Raw genomic sequence first — 15932 nt, 5'->3', positions numbered from 1 at the left:
AAGTAATTGAACATGCACTCTGAAAACTCTTGAAAATAATCCACACTTTCATTTCAATTTAATTCCATTTAATGGTGTAAAGCAATTCATTTTATGAATGCATGTATTTATCACTCCATTTAGGGCCTTACTATAAAGTTTTTATAAAGTGGTGAATTTGACATTCACTCAAACATTTCCTGGCCGAGAATCAAATAGTCCCATTAACAAGTTAGTTATTTCAGATAAAAAAAAAACAAAAACTGTTTTAAATGCTTTAAACCCATATGTATGGGGCCTGTCTAAATTTAACACTGTAAAGTTGCAGTTAAATGCTGCAATATCATTTCCCAATCAGTCACAAATAGTTTTTGCAATTGTTGTGGTTCATTCTGTTGCAACAGGAAACTGGAACAGTCTGAATCCATTTTTATGAATGATCCAGTTCTACTTGTTCTGTGGATTTTGGTGGTGGTGGAACTAGGATGGTTGTTAAGGATATTAGCAGATGGCTAAAACAGGTTACCAATACTGGGTCATTTATCACTTCATACTGCTGGCAGAGAGTGTAAGTCCACCTGCTACACTGAATATGTTCTACGACAAGACAACAAGACATTACCATTCTAGGTCAACACTGCCCAAACATCTAGTTTCTTAGCCCAGCAATCTTTCAATCTGGAGCTAAGTAATTGGGTACTAAGTGTTATTATCAAAAAATTGTTTTCTGATGCATATTGGATACATAACTATGTTGGTATTTTAGTCTTTACCTTTGATTGATCTCTATTTCTTTGTGTATATAATTTTGTTTTTGTTTGGTAGTAGTCCCTAAAAAACATCCCCTGAGGAAGCCAATAGGTGAAACGCATTGGGATTGAGTGCTTCCATAGGCTTCAACACAGAACAAGTGTCCCTTATAAACTGCCAATAGCCAGGGTTAGGGAAAACCCGAACTCCATATCTTTATGCTGTATTGTAGCAGACAGTCAGTTATGACTTTTCTTTTCTTTAAAGGGAGGGAATGCTATTATACTTTCCTGCACATTCAAACTTACCTCCTTGGTTGCCATCTAATGATGACATCTAGGCATTTCACATTGATGCCATCTTCTTCTGCACTTCTCTATCTGGTGTGATGGTGATGACTATGGACAATGCCTGATATTTACTTAAAAAGCCACTAGTAGTGACCACGTGACAGGGTGACAATGTAAGAATCACCAGTTATTATTCAGATGAAATCTGTAGATTCGAAAATATTAAAAATTACAATAGAAAAAAATGTGGGCACCAACTAATAATGCAGAACATTTTATTTATTTATTTTTTGAAAAAAAAAACAATAAAAAAAACTTGTGTTTCACTCATACAACCATGGTACAGCATTTAAAAAACAAAAAACAAAAAAAGGATTTACCATTTAGCTGCACTTTACATTAAAGCTTCAAGGCATTGATCGCCAAAAGAAAAGATCAAACACTGATATGCTGTGGTATCCAATGCCTGCCCCGACATCCTCACCTTTCATAACCAGCATTCGGATAATGGTTTCCAGCTAACCTTTCTTGCAAAAGAAATATGGGAGCTGCCATGGCTTACCTCCTTCAGAAAATGGTATCTTTTAGGTTTTATTTAATATGAATTGCAATTAACCATCGGCAATATTATTTCACAGTAAAAAGTACTTTATACATAATAAGATATTTAGAAGATGGCTTTCACTGGAAATGCTGTTCATTATGCAGGGGATTTCAGGCAGGCTTCTCTAGGCTTTACACAATGATACAAGTTTATTTATGCTTGATTAGCAAGAAAAGAAACAAAATGTTTGTATGATGCTATTGCTTACACTCCATATATAACACATTTGTGGGGCAGCTCACCTAAATTGGTTGTCCCTGAAACAGACATTCCTATTAAAAATGTCCCTTTTTTTCTGGGAATCTAAAATGTGTAACTTTCTGTCATTTTATTTCTTGGTGACAATGATCACCAGTGCAAATAAAGAGGCCTAATGTAATGTGACATAATACCTATAGGCAGAAAAAAAACCCACCGCTTCTCTATCTAAAACTATAAAGAAAAGTTTTGCTTTGAATACACTTTAAACAAAAGTCAGTTGTCACATACCCTCAGGAAACAAATTTGAGTATTTTCTAATTTTCATAATGTTAATTACATTGTGCATAGGAAGGCCATTAATCCTATAGTCCACTGATATCTGATTAAGTAGGAGAATTCATAAAAAGGACTAAAGTATTCAGTTCTTGTAAAACTATTTTGAATTATAATCCAAATAAATTCTCTTACCTATTGATCTTTGCATTTACTAGTGTGCCAATGGTCTTTTCCCACTCTTAGGGCTCTACTTTTAATGCAGTTAATCTGACATCAGCCAAGATTCTCTGGTGGACTTTTAATGCAGTTAATCTGACATCAGCCAAGATTCTCTGGTGGAGATTCCTGGTCCATATGTTTTCAGTGGCAGTGGTTGTTCTGAATGTCAGATTAAAATTAAAAATCTTTTATCAATGTACTCCATTACAGGCATAAGCAACAATGTACCAGCTCTGTTGAACTGCAAATCGAAATGTGCTCTCATAAAATATTTAAAATAAAAAGGCAGTACATAATTTTTATAACAATTTAGTTTTTTTGTAATTTTCACAAAAATACAAGTGCTAGCAGGCATTTTCAGGACCCCAATTCTTTTACAATAAATCCTGCTTGAGAAAATGCTTACGCTATAGGGGCCTTGCAAAATACTTGTCCATATTGAACTACTATTGCAAAAAAATACTGGGTTTGATTAACTAAAAGAGTTTAAGCTGTTCACCTAGCAAAGCGAAGTATCACTCTGGAATAATAAACATAGGTTAATTATATTATAATATTGGATTTTAAGTTATCCTAATTCTCTTACAGCAGGTGACACTTTGGGGTGTGTTTATAGAACCACTCTGAATTATTCCCTGGTGAAATATCTTCCGGGTCAATGTGTTTCAACGACAGCAAATGATTCTCCACCAGGGATTCACTGTTTTATAAACCCATTTTATAGACTCATTTTCGCTCCTTTATTTTAAGGCATCTTACAGCAATCTAACAGATCAGTCTGACATTTTAATTAGACAACCAGTAGAAAGTGTATGTTGTGCTATATCCTTAGCTTACTAACAGTGCTCTGGAACAGTGGTCGCCAACCTTTCGGACCTCATGGACCACCATATCTACGGATTCAGGACAGGGCATGCCCGGGGAGGCATGTGTCACTCAAAGGGGAAAACTTCTCCCAGAGTGACGTTTCATGCCAGAACCCACCCACTCCCCCATCGCATGCTCACACCTGCTTACTAAACATCCTGGGGGGACAGTAGCGCAGGGCTGTGGATGCAACATAAGTTGTGTCCACAGCCCTGCGCTACTGCCCCCCAGGATGTTTAGCAAGCAGGTGTGAAAATGCGATAGGAGAGTGGGCGGGTTGTGTCCTTATGGGGGACAGAGCCGGGGACCACCTTTGTTTTGGAGAATCCTATTTTTAATTTAGTTTAGGTATCCAAAGAAACAACTAAAAATAAAAGTAAAAACTATTAGTTTACCTGTTGCAATATTTACATTTTACAACTATGAACTTAAAACTACATTTTTGACTAATAACACACTTTATGCAATACATTTAGCTATGTGGACAGTATATAATCTTTATTTTAAAGCTTTTAAAATATTTTGGTGAATTATTTATATAGCTTCAACATATTCCACAAGATTTACTTTAGTCTTGGCTCCAAAAGGTGCATATAGTTTAATGTCCCTGCTACAGCAATGCAGGTTTAGCGACACACACTCTAAGGCCACCATTTGGTTACAAGGCAATAAACCTACCAGTATGTTTTTCTGGATTGTATACAGAATTCCACCAGTAGGGACTAAACACCAGTTGCTAACAAAGACATAGAACTTATTTTTACCACCAAGTATACAATGACAACAGAATTTTTTTTTATAGTAACGATTTGTTCCATTAGGTAGTACCCTTACAAAAAAGGTTTAGAGAGATAAAGGGAAACGTGATAAAGAAATGAATTAATGAATAGCAGAAAACAAGGAAAAACAGGGTTTTTCATAGCTTGATTTAGGAAAATACCAAATCTGAAGTTGGAATAAAATTACAGCAGAACTTCATTCTATAAACAGTGGGCCTGATTTATTAAAGCTTTCCAGTGCTGGAGAGGATACACTTTCATCAGTGAAGCTGGGTGATCCAGCAAACCTGAAATGGATCTGGTTCAGGATTGAAAACATTTGCTAACAAATAACAAATGACTTTTAGGAAATCCATTCCAGGTTCTTTGGATCACCCACTCTTTAATGATGAAAGTGTATCCTCTCCAGCCATGGGTGATTGAGCTTTAATGAATCAGGCCCATTGTACTGATGTCCGTATACTCTAATAAGTCTAAGAATAGGGAAAACATTGACTTGTCATTGTATCTCCTACCACTCCATGTAGTTCTGCCAACAGTTTGTAGGAACATGCACAAAAATACCATAATTTATTCTTAGAAAAGGAGAAATATTGGTGTCCATCTCACAAAGATTTTCCTAAGTATTTACAAATGCTTTCAACAAGCAAAACTGCTTGTTATATATATAACATTTTCATTAAATATAAACCAGATAATCATTTTGAACCTGTTATATATTTTTATGTTAGGGTATATGTCTTAGAATGACAGTCATGGGTTAGGTTCACAGTCTAGTAAAAAATACATGTTTTTCAATCAGTAGTAGCATGGCAGTGTTTATTTGCGCATTGAACTTTTAGGTGAAGACTATTGTTCCCAGCTCAGACATAAAGATACACATCTACAATGGGATATATCAACCTGTTTTCTGAACGTTTTAGGGATTTTTTTTTTTTTTTTATAATCTCAATTTTTACAAATTTTACAAATTTCCTTATAAATTGTTCTGGCATTTCCTGATGATGTAAACATTGTCAACAACTTCTATATGGTGAAAAAGTCGTCAAATGAATGACAAAATCATCTAGCAATGAGAGCATGGTATTATAATATTATTTAAAAAAGTAGGTGTTGGTAATTTTATTTAGGGGGGCATATATATATATATATATATATATATATATAAACATTAATAATACAGTAAATAATACATAGAAGCAGTGCATGGGATGTGTTGGTAATGTTTCTTTAAATACATGACATTTACATCTGGTAGGCAAAATATGGTACATTGATTTGGTTCCAATATATTGACAATACACAGAATTTACATTATATTGCCAATGTTCTCATCATGTATTTTCAATATACCGTCCACGGTGTAAACTTGATAATTTATTACAATTTCTGGAAAAGTTACAATATAATCATTTATTACAGACTCTTGATGGTTTACACAACAACTCATCCCCATAACATTAATGATGTTTTGGACATTATAGTGCCTTAGTAGTTATTGCAGTCTGAAAAAATGTAATTTTCTCGGTCAAGTTCCTGATGATATAAAATGCATTTCTGTGTTACCAACTGCACCAGGGATGCACTCGACTTTTGGTTTAAATACAAAAGGAAAGGCTTTCTTGAAAGACTTTCTAAAGTTTGCCCCCATGAATGCATACACAATTGGATTGACTGATGAGTTAGAGTAACACATGCAATGAGCAAAAATCTTTAGTTTGTAGGTTTCATAACTTTGCTGAAAATTAGAATCAAATGCTTGAAACAAAATGAAAAGCTGAATTGGCCCCCAACAGATGGTGAAAAGCAGAACTATTACGACCACCATTTTGGATATCTTCGCTCGCACTGCCTCAGATCTCTCTGCCAAAAGTTGAACCTTAAAAAAACAGAAATCATGATTAGTTGTCAACAAGACGTAGTGCAGACAATTCTCTTGTTCTACAGTTTTTCAGTTATAGCATGATTTAGTCTGATACCGTTTTGGTAAAAGTTTGGTAAATCTTTTGTGAAAACTTTATTTAATAGGTCCCTATAGACCTTATATATTCAAATAAATATACAGCATTGCTAATATTGGTTTTAGATCATTTATTTTGTTAATTTTGTTTCTTTCATAGTAGTGGCTAGGAGGAAACAAAGTGCTTTATATTATATATATATATATATATATATATATATATTTATTTATATTATTTATATTAAAAATATATATATTTTATTTATATAGGCACAGAATCACAAGAAATGTGGAACACTGTTTACTGCTATGCCTTACAAAAATTTTGTTAAAAAACTTAAAATGTTGCATGATGTATGTCAATTACTATTACATTAAGTCCTTGTCTTCTGCTTTTTACTCCAACTTACCTGGTAGTTGTTATCAATGGGCTCAACAACAGGTCTACTCATTCTCTTCAGCATGATAGCATAACAGACACAAATTGTCACCAGTGGTAATAAATATACTGCAAGAAAGGTGTATAGTATGAAGGCCTTTTGATGGATGGGTGTAGGGAAAGCTTCAATGCAGTACGTCTGTGGTCCATACCAGTAACCAGTACTCAGTTTCTGGTACATTGTAAAAGGAATGGATAATGCAAAAGAGCCTGAAAAAAATAACAAAACATTTACATGAGATATATATATATATATATATATACAGTAAATATGTGACATAGAATTATATAACTTACCAAAAGTTATTTTTATTTCAAAAAGAAAGCTAATTACTATACAACAGCATGTAGTTAGATAGGTCTATCTCTTGGTAATTTATTCCTACCTAGCCTGCCAATTCTGTTCTGCATGCACTGAGCAACCTAATTGCTCTAAATTCTACAGTAGCAATAGTTTATTAAGTCAAAATGCCACACAGGCAATGAAACATGTGCACAGTATGCAGCAAATATTCTTTATGATTGTGCGTCACATATTTTGTAGTCTTTTGTCTTTCTCTGCTGGCCTCCAGCATGTTTCATTTCATGTTTCTCATTCAGAACCCAACCCCATAAATGGCAACTATAACTCCAGTTTTCCAAGAGTTATGGAAGGGCTAGTAAGATAGCATCTTTAATATTTTCCAGTGAAAACAGGCCCTCATTGCTGGGACATTGGTATTGGCAACAGACAGAGGGTAAAAAAATCAAAGTAGAGCAGTTTATAGCAACTGATCATTATTCTTAAACCAATTGTTTTCTACAATAAAATTAGTCATGTATTCTCTTTGCAGTGCCTTACCCCAACAATTGTCATTTGATTTAAGGTTTGTAAAAATACATAAGTATGTGCTGGCATCCATCTTACTATGCAATTCCACTAAATAAAATATTTAATGTATGGAAACACAACGCGAGAAAATGCAACACACATCACATACTCAGAAAAAAATTCAGATATATAAATATATTGTGATATTTGGGGAACCGAGATCAGTGCATCACACAGGACACAACCATACAGTCTAAGTTTATTGAACCCTTTTATCAGTATAAAGGAAAATCAAAGTCTCAAAATTTGTGTTCCAAACTATGTTGGTTGGTTATCACACCTGAACACTTAGGTTACTCAGGCCTACAGGTTTGTCTCTCTGAACCACATCTGGCCTCAGGCTCTGATTCCCCCCTGCCCCATTGGCACATGCCCTATTATCATGACAAGCCAGGTGCTTCCAGCTACAATTTCTGGCCCACAAGATGAATGGAGTGTGACTTCCAGACACTCTGGGCCTGGATCCCAAATTTAAAGCCGCAAAAATACCTTCGACTTGGGCTTTAGGTTTCTCAATATTTTACAAAATGTATAAATCAATTCTTGCAGGTAATTTAAAAGTTTATATTTATAGACATAAAAATTCAAACCATGTGTTTAGATTTTTTTTTTCTGAAGGCCACTAGTCCTGCTTCAACTAGCAACTAGTACATAACGAGGAAGCAGCCAAAATTGAAAACTCGTATGGCCTGATTTAGTAAAGCAAATAAGAACAGAGATGAGTTGGTACAGTATGCTTGTATTGCAGACTGTATGCTGATGTCCAAAGTGATGCAGTCCTGGAACACAAAAAAAATAGCTTCTTGTATGTTACTTACAAATTAAATAAATAATAAACAATGATCAGCTTGCTGAGGAATGAAAGGCATGCATGTCACTGAGTCCAAGTAGAAGCATATGGAAAATTGTACACTGAGCACTGTCTAGAGCATTCAGGTGTGTGTTAACACAATGCCAAGGAGGAAAGACAATGATCTTACAAAGTCAATTTTATTTTACAGTTAGAAAAAAAAAGGAAGAACTACATTTCAGACTCTACATTTCAGTTAGAATGTTAAAGTTCATAACAATACAATTAGAAAATGAACTGGCAAGCACAGCAGTGGAGGGTTGTTGAATGGGACTTGTTTTGCAGGCACATGATCTGCACACCTTGCAGTCATTGAGCCTTATAAAGCTCCCCAAGACTGGAGAGCATACACTTTCAACAGTGAACCTGGGTGATCCAGCAAACTTGGTATGCATTTCCTAAAAGTAATTTGCTATTTGTTAGCAAATAATCTTAATAATGGATCTGATCCACTAAAGGTTTGCTAGATCGCCCAGGTTCAATGATGAAAGTATATCGTCTCCAGCCTTGGAGAGCCTTAATAAATCAGGCCCATTGAGTAAACCAATACCTAATCTGTAAGAGAATTCTAAAGGCACAATTTTTGTTTTGCTTGCTGTGACACAGTTAGTGGTTTTGGAATAAATGACCTATTAGTACATTTTTTCTCTAGTATAAAATATACCTTATTTGTGACATAGAGCTGTCAAATACAGTAGTTGCTCGTACATCCTTACAAAAATTTTTCCCACTGGAAAATGTCACCATTTATGCAGTTGAAACAGACAAGAAAAACATAGAAATGTAATAAAATTCAAAACTGTTTCAAACAAATATTTTAATTACCTTAGTTATTAAATATCAACCTAAATCTGCTCATATGTACATATACTACAAAGTTACTAGCCAAAATAATAATGTTGGTTGCCATGCTAATATATACATTTTATAAACATGTGTAAAAGAAATGCTCCCACATTACTCCTGGTATTAATATTACCTATCCAAATGCCCAGACTAACAGCCATGGCTAAGCGAGGAGTGCGATGTCGTAGTGACTGCAGTGGATATACTGTCACATAACAGCGGTCGACGCTCATTGCTGTAAGAGTTATACAGGTTGCTTGTGCTGTCACCTTGAAGATAAAAGTAATTATGTTACACAAATACACCTTGCACCTTCTAAAATACAGTCACAGTTCAGATTCAATCAGAATTTATTGTGTACCGGTCATAGTGCATTTTATTTGCCTGCTATAAGTAAATTCATTTTAAGTTAGCACTCTTTATTAATTAAGGTTAAAATTGATTTACATAACTCTGGTATCTAGGATAATAAAACACATTTTCAATCACTCATCTTTTTCTATTTAAGTATACATTTACTGCACTTTCTCAGGATTTTCTCCCTATTCATTTTCTAATAATCTATGCTCTCCTAAAATGCATATTCTGGTGGTTTTATTTTGTGCTCTTTTAGGCGATGCAAAGCCTATTCACTTTTTTTTTTACCCTAAGCCAAATTCAGATTATCCTGCTCCTCTTCAAACCATCACCTAACCATGATTATTGCTCAAGCCAAATAGTCATGTATACTATACTTGGCTTCCTCATACTATTTCTTTTTTTTTGTTACATTTTACTAACATTTTCCAATCTTGCCATACTGATGCAAATTCATATATTTAAGGAATCCATGCTGAGAGACCTACACCATGATGCCATAAGGTATATCACCACAATGGGAACTTTAAAATGTGGATCAAGCTTTCCAAAGAATGTGACAGCAAGGCAAGACTGAATAATGTTGTAAGGCTTCTAAGGATTTTCCAATGCTCACCTTCCTTTTTTTATAGTTCCGTGACTTCACAAAACAAATATTTCCACAGCACACCATTTTACCAGTGCTATCTTTTAAAAAAACCTTTCTTGGTTTTGACCATTTTTAAGAGGCAGAAGCTTAGGCTGCCCTGAATGGCTTGCCTGTGTAACATGGCATCTCCATCTTGTTAGGAAAAGACTGTCAATCATTAGCAGACACAAAGATTTCTTGAGGCTCTAGAATTGTTTTGTATACAGTAAAGAGCTATTCTGTATTCCAAAAGCTCTCAATATTGCTTTTGTCAACCTGTTCTGAATCCGTTACCTTGCTTGCATTTATTCTCCATTAGCCCTTTTGTGCAAATTGATGTGCATTTTACATGTGTCAAGTCTGATGTCCAAAAAAATCAGATATTTTGCCCATGTATTGTCACAATTGACAGTGTGGTACCGATATTTTGACATGATTGCTATTGTGTTGGCTTAGTACTGGCCAAAGCGATGGGCTGGCTTTTGGAGGAGTTATGCAATATCAAATACTTTAATGGACCAATATCAATCTGGACTGGTGGGCATTCTTAGGCTGAATTTGCATGCAGACTACCTTAGGAAATACCCATATATATGCTGAGTGTCCAAGATTAAGAAGAAATTAAATCCAATGAAAAAAATGGGCAGACCAGAAAAAGTAAAGCTTTGGAGAATAGAGCTAAATAATGAAGTTTATAGTATGAGTACTTGACATTATCCATCTATTAGCTTTCCATATTACTTGGATGACTAAGAATTAGACGGTGAGTGAGGGAGGATCAATAAAGTCACACAATAAGGTGTTATTGCATTGTTCAATACTGGCAATTTAAAATCTGACCACAGATGTAGGAGTAAAGGCATGACCTTTTTTTACTCTACCAGCAGTAAACAAACTTCAGGCTGTGTAATAAAGAAAATAGAACATGCTTTAGCTTTGCTTCGCCCTGCTGTAATTTCAGGACATATAGGGCAACAAAGGGCATTGAAGCTTTGGCACAGAGCAATTCAAGTGAAGCAAAGCAAAGCTGGAGCATCCATGAGGAAAGCCCAAATGCTTTCAATGAAAAAGCACTTAAAAAAACATATGATGCATTCAGAAAGCCAGCACCCTAAACCTTTCTTGTATTTTCTAGAAAGTAATTCTGTCTTGTATAAAACAAAAAAAAAAAACATAGTGAAGCCATTGACTTCTAATGTTTAAAAAAACATTAGGTTTTTAAGAAGTTAATAGATTTGTCAAACTTTATTTTTAATACATTTTATTAATAATAACAGAGAAAGAATACATACAACACTAAATAAATGACATTTGGATTAGTAGCAAACAAACCAACAGATCATCAGAACTGAGATACCTGAATGCGCTATAGAATCACAAGCTAGATTAGGTATATAGACACCTAAACCATAAGAAAGGATAGAATGAAGTTCCAAAATATGAGGAGGAAATGGGAATCAGACCTGTAAGTCATGATGATGAACTTAGGCTGGAAAACAGTCATTTATTTTTTACAATGTTTAATTGATAGGAGCCAAAAGGCAGGGGTGAATACATAAAACACAACCAAGGAAGATGGAAAGGGGATAGGAAAGTGAAGAAGAAGGAGGAAGAGAAAAAAAAAAGTGGTGGTGGTGGGGGGTTGGTATGTTGGACGGGGTAGTAGGCCTGATGGAGGTAGAAATCGAGTCGACTATAATGAGAGGAGTGATCAATCATAGTTCACAGACATGTAATAGCCCAGCCATGGGGACCATACTCGTTAAAATATATTAATCGCTGGTGAGTATTGCCCTCAAGATTTGACAAATTTCACAAGTAACTGAACAAATTGCATGATGGCTGATGATATGTAAGTTGTACAATGCTTAAAAATCCTCAGCCCCACTGCTCCAGGACTTTATCAGGTCAGATAGCTATAAAGCACATCCACAGTGCACTGGCATAGTAATACGGTAATCATTTTTACATTCTTTAAAGGAAGACAAGCAGAAGTTTAAAGAACATTTGGAGCATTCAATAGAATTGCACACAGTATTATCTGTGTAAAGAACAGGAACAAATTTGGAATCAAATTAATAGCATAGTGTCTCACCCAGTGTTTGCCATGGTTACGTAGACCATTTATAGCTAATTCCCTGTGTGGTATTATTGATGTTTTTGTACCTTTGCCAGCTGACATCAGCTAGGTTTTAAGCCTGATGGGAATGTAGACTGGTTGAAGGCCTTACTGGAACCTTTGGTGAACACAGGCCTTAAGACTTGTTTATGAAGTTATAATTTGGGTGCTCATGACATTGCTATAAATTGCACAAAGTTATGGTTACTTGTCTAGAACAAAACTGGTTGGATAATATGTTGGTTTAAATCAATAAAGCTCATACATTTCCCACTTCAAAAACTATTATAGTTTTGTGTGTTTTTAAGAAGATGACGATGATTGAAATTTGGGATTGTAGTTAAGAATTATAGTTGTCAGCAGTCAAGCATTGTTTCTTAACATTTTTCATCTTGATTGTCCTTTTTGTATTTATATTTCCATATGTCCATACATAAATATAATTTTATAAGCAATTTATAAAAACCTTTTATAGCTATACACATGTACTTCAAGTTTTTTTCATTGGTTCATGTGACCTGTTTACCAATATTATCCTACATTTTGCCTTTGGTTTACTTACCATTGACTAAACATGCTATATATAGTATAGTATGTCCAGTGTAAAGTGCTCTAGATTCCTAAATACATAATCATCATCTCTGGCTTTTTGATATTTGTCTGCTTGTGTGTGGCATTTAGGAAGAAAAGACTCAAGACCACATCATAATAATATATTGATACACAGATTTACAAAATATTCCATGGAAAGCACTTTAAGCCTTTAAGCCTATGCTAAATCAAACATTTGTCTTTAGTTAATTGGATTGTTTATATTTATTCATAGGCATGAATGGATCTGTTATTTTATCTTCCACTTCTGATTATGTAGAGTAAAAAAATTAGTCTTTATTATTAATTTAGTAATAATAAGAATACAGGTTGAAGTAAAAATTCAAAATATTATCATTAGATTATTTATTTTGTTATCTATTTATTTATATTTAGCTTGACAGAGTTTTGATTCTACATGCTAGAAATTCATCTATGTGTATGTAGAAGCCCTTGGTACTAGTAATCAATATGCAGAGTCTCTGGCAGGTACTTTGAGTTTACATTCAATCAAGACATCTCTTCATGTGTAAATGTACTTGCAGCCTACACAGACAACATACAACCATGCACATTCTCTTTAAAATACCACTAAAAATATAAAATAACAAATGCTCCAGAATAAGTGAAATATATGAATATGTTAGTTTTTTGGTATACTGACTTTCACATGTTAAAATAAAGAGTTAAAGTCCAACTGAAGGAACAGAAATAGATTTTCACTTAGACATTGCACTAACAATCTCCATTTTTATTGTCTTATCTCCACTCTTTTGACTCATAGGCACTAAAGTCAGGACACTTAGCAATCAATACTCAGTAACAAACCTGATCAGAAACAAATTTTCTGTCTCTACAATATAAATCTGTGTGAGGACCTTAATTGAATTCCTTTCTCCAGTTTAAATGACTTCATTGTCCAAAAGTAAATAAAACATTTTTCTTAACATGCTTTCCTTACAGTGGATTACAACAAGATTATATACCTTAAAACCTCTTAAATCATCAATCCAAATATATGACAGAAAAAAAAATATCTACCTATTATGTGCCATCTTTGAAAGGAATCTAATGTCATCTACCTGTCATCTTTGTACAGCGCTGTGCTATATGTCAGAGCTTTATTTGGATGTATGTATGTGTGTATGTATGTCATCACTAGGAAACACATGGAGACATTTAAACCAAACTTGCTAGATAAATGACTCAGACTCATGTGAGTGTACCGCTGATCTTTGTACAGCGCTGTGGTATATGTCAGAGGTATATTTGCATGTATGTATGAGTGTATGTATTGCTCAGTGAGAGTGTGCCTTTTGCTTAACACTATAGCTTTATTTGATTCATTTTCCTGTATAAGATTTAAATAAATAAATACTCCGGCAATGCCAGGTAATCAGCTAGTTTATATATTTTTTATGACCCCTTACATAATACTCTAATTGAGGCACCTTTGCCAGCAATTACAGCCTCAAGTATTTTTGGCTATGATGTAAAATTGGTATGCTGATTCTGAAAGTGCAGTTAGTTTTCTTCTATCATGTCAATTTTTTTTTTCTCTACCGTTTATAACAAAGTGATTACTGTAGCGTGGATTTCTATACATAGAGTATCCTAGTCTACCATCAGCTATACGCCCAATGGCTCATTCAGAAGAAATCCCAGTGCTGATTTTCGTTACACTACCCTCTCTTGAAGAACATGATTATGGTGATGAACTAGGTGACAACAATGATGAAGAGATTGAAATTGAAGAGGACTCTGTTCGTAAGGGGCTTGATCAGCATGGGTTGAGTGATTTGGGACTATCGAAGAAGGCTTCAGAACTCCTAGCATCAAGATTTTGTGAGAAAAAACTAACTTGAAAAAGGAACGAAGGTATTGTACTTTCGAACCAGAGAAATTGGATTTCTGCAGTACTTTTGAACTGACAGTGGCTTTGTGTATTGCCATAACATACCTGGTTTAATGGAGGAATTGGGAATTCCAATCTATAACTATATGGTGACTATTCATCGATAGCTCAAAGTGGAGCTTAAAGTGTGTCCTCCTTCACAATGGCAATATATTTAGGTCAGTTGGCCAATCATTTTCGCTTTGTGAAGAATATGCAGACATAAATAGAGTCATTGAGTTGTTGCAATATCACCAACACAATTGGGTCATCTGTGTTGACCTTAAAATGGTATGCTTCCTTCTTGGTCAGCAACGCAGATACACCAAGTATCCCTGTTATCTGTGCAAATGGGACAGCAGAGCTTGTGAGAGGCATTGGGTGGAAAGGAATTGGCCCCCAAGATCTGCCCTACAACCAGGTGATCCAAACATTCTACATGAGCCACTTGTTGATAGAAGGAATATTATATTCCTGCCCCTGCACATGAAACTGGGTCTGATGAAGCAGTTTGTTAAAGCTTTGCCAGCTGAAGGAGACTATTTTAAGTACCTCTTCTTGCATTTCTTAGCCTTTCATTTGAAAAAAAAAAGGCCAGCGTGTTTAATAGTTCACGGATTCGGCAGCTCATCAAAGATGAACATTTCATCAGGACAATGTCAGAAGTAAAAAAGAAAGCTTGGTTATCATTCAAAGCCATTGTCAAAGACTTTCTTGGAAGAACACGAGCGAATAATTACACAGAAATTGTCCAGAAACTCTTGGAGAGCTACAAAATGCTTGGTTGCAATATGAGCATCAAGGGGCAATTTCTGCATAGTCATCTTTCCCAGAAAACCTTGGTGCAGTCATTGATAAGGAGAGTAAACAATTCCACCAAGATTTGAAGGTCATGGAAGGACGGTATCAGGGTAGATGGGATGTACATATGATGGCTGACTAATGTTGGAGCATCCAGCAGGATTGTCCTAACACTAAACACTCCAGGAAAAGCTATAAGCGTAAATTTTTACCTTAACCGCTTACCCGATTAATTTTCAAATGTTTTACTGTAAATAAAATGTCATAGAGTAACAATAAATTTAAAGAAACAATACATTCAAGTTAATTATTTCAATATTTTTTCATTGTATGTAAAATTTGTGTTTTATGACAAAAATGGAGGGTACCCTGTATCATAAAAACTGGATTTGATACCCAAAAATTAGTAAAAAAGATCTAACTCAGCAAAAAAAGTGTTATTTTAGGTGTCAAAATCAGTCAGCCTGGACAGTTTTACTGAGTGACAAATGAGGAATAAAACCTGTATGTACACAAACAATTCTGGCTTTTGGAGGTCTGGACTTTTTGACTGGGCCATTGCAACACCATAATTCTTTAAAATTCTTATTTTTTTTCCGCAATTTTATTGT

At 34.7% G+C, this 15932-nt stretch overlaps 1 protein-coding gene across 1 annotated transcript in view; it reads right to left on the bottom strand.

Moving 5' to 3' along the window:
- Positions 1-5256: 5256 nt before the first annotated feature.
- LOC140327681 (G-protein coupled receptor 54-like) overlaps positions 5257-15932 on the bottom strand; it is a 28378-nt gene continuing 17702 nt past the window's right edge. The window contains exons 3-5 of the mRNA XM_072407044.1: positions 9065-9200; positions 6336-6574; positions 5257-5844 (exon numbers count right to left, since the gene is read on the bottom strand). Coding sequence (XP_072263145.1) covers positions 5494-5844; positions 6336-6574; positions 9065-9200 — 726 coding nt within the window. The 3' untranslated portion in view covers positions 5257-5493. The remainder of the gene's footprint in view (positions 5845-6335; positions 6575-9064; positions 9201-15932) is intronic.

Source organism: Pyxicephalus adspersus, chromosome 3, assembly GCF_032062135.1.
Source record: "Pyxicephalus adspersus chromosome 3, UCB_Pads_2.0, whole genome shotgun sequence".
NCBI classification, from domain to species: Eukaryota; Metazoa; Chordata; class Amphibia; order Anura; family Pyxicephalidae; genus Pyxicephalus; species Pyxicephalus adspersus.
The sequence above is the reverse complement of the archived record's forward strand: the minus strand, read 5'-3'. Positions and strand labels throughout refer to the sequence as shown.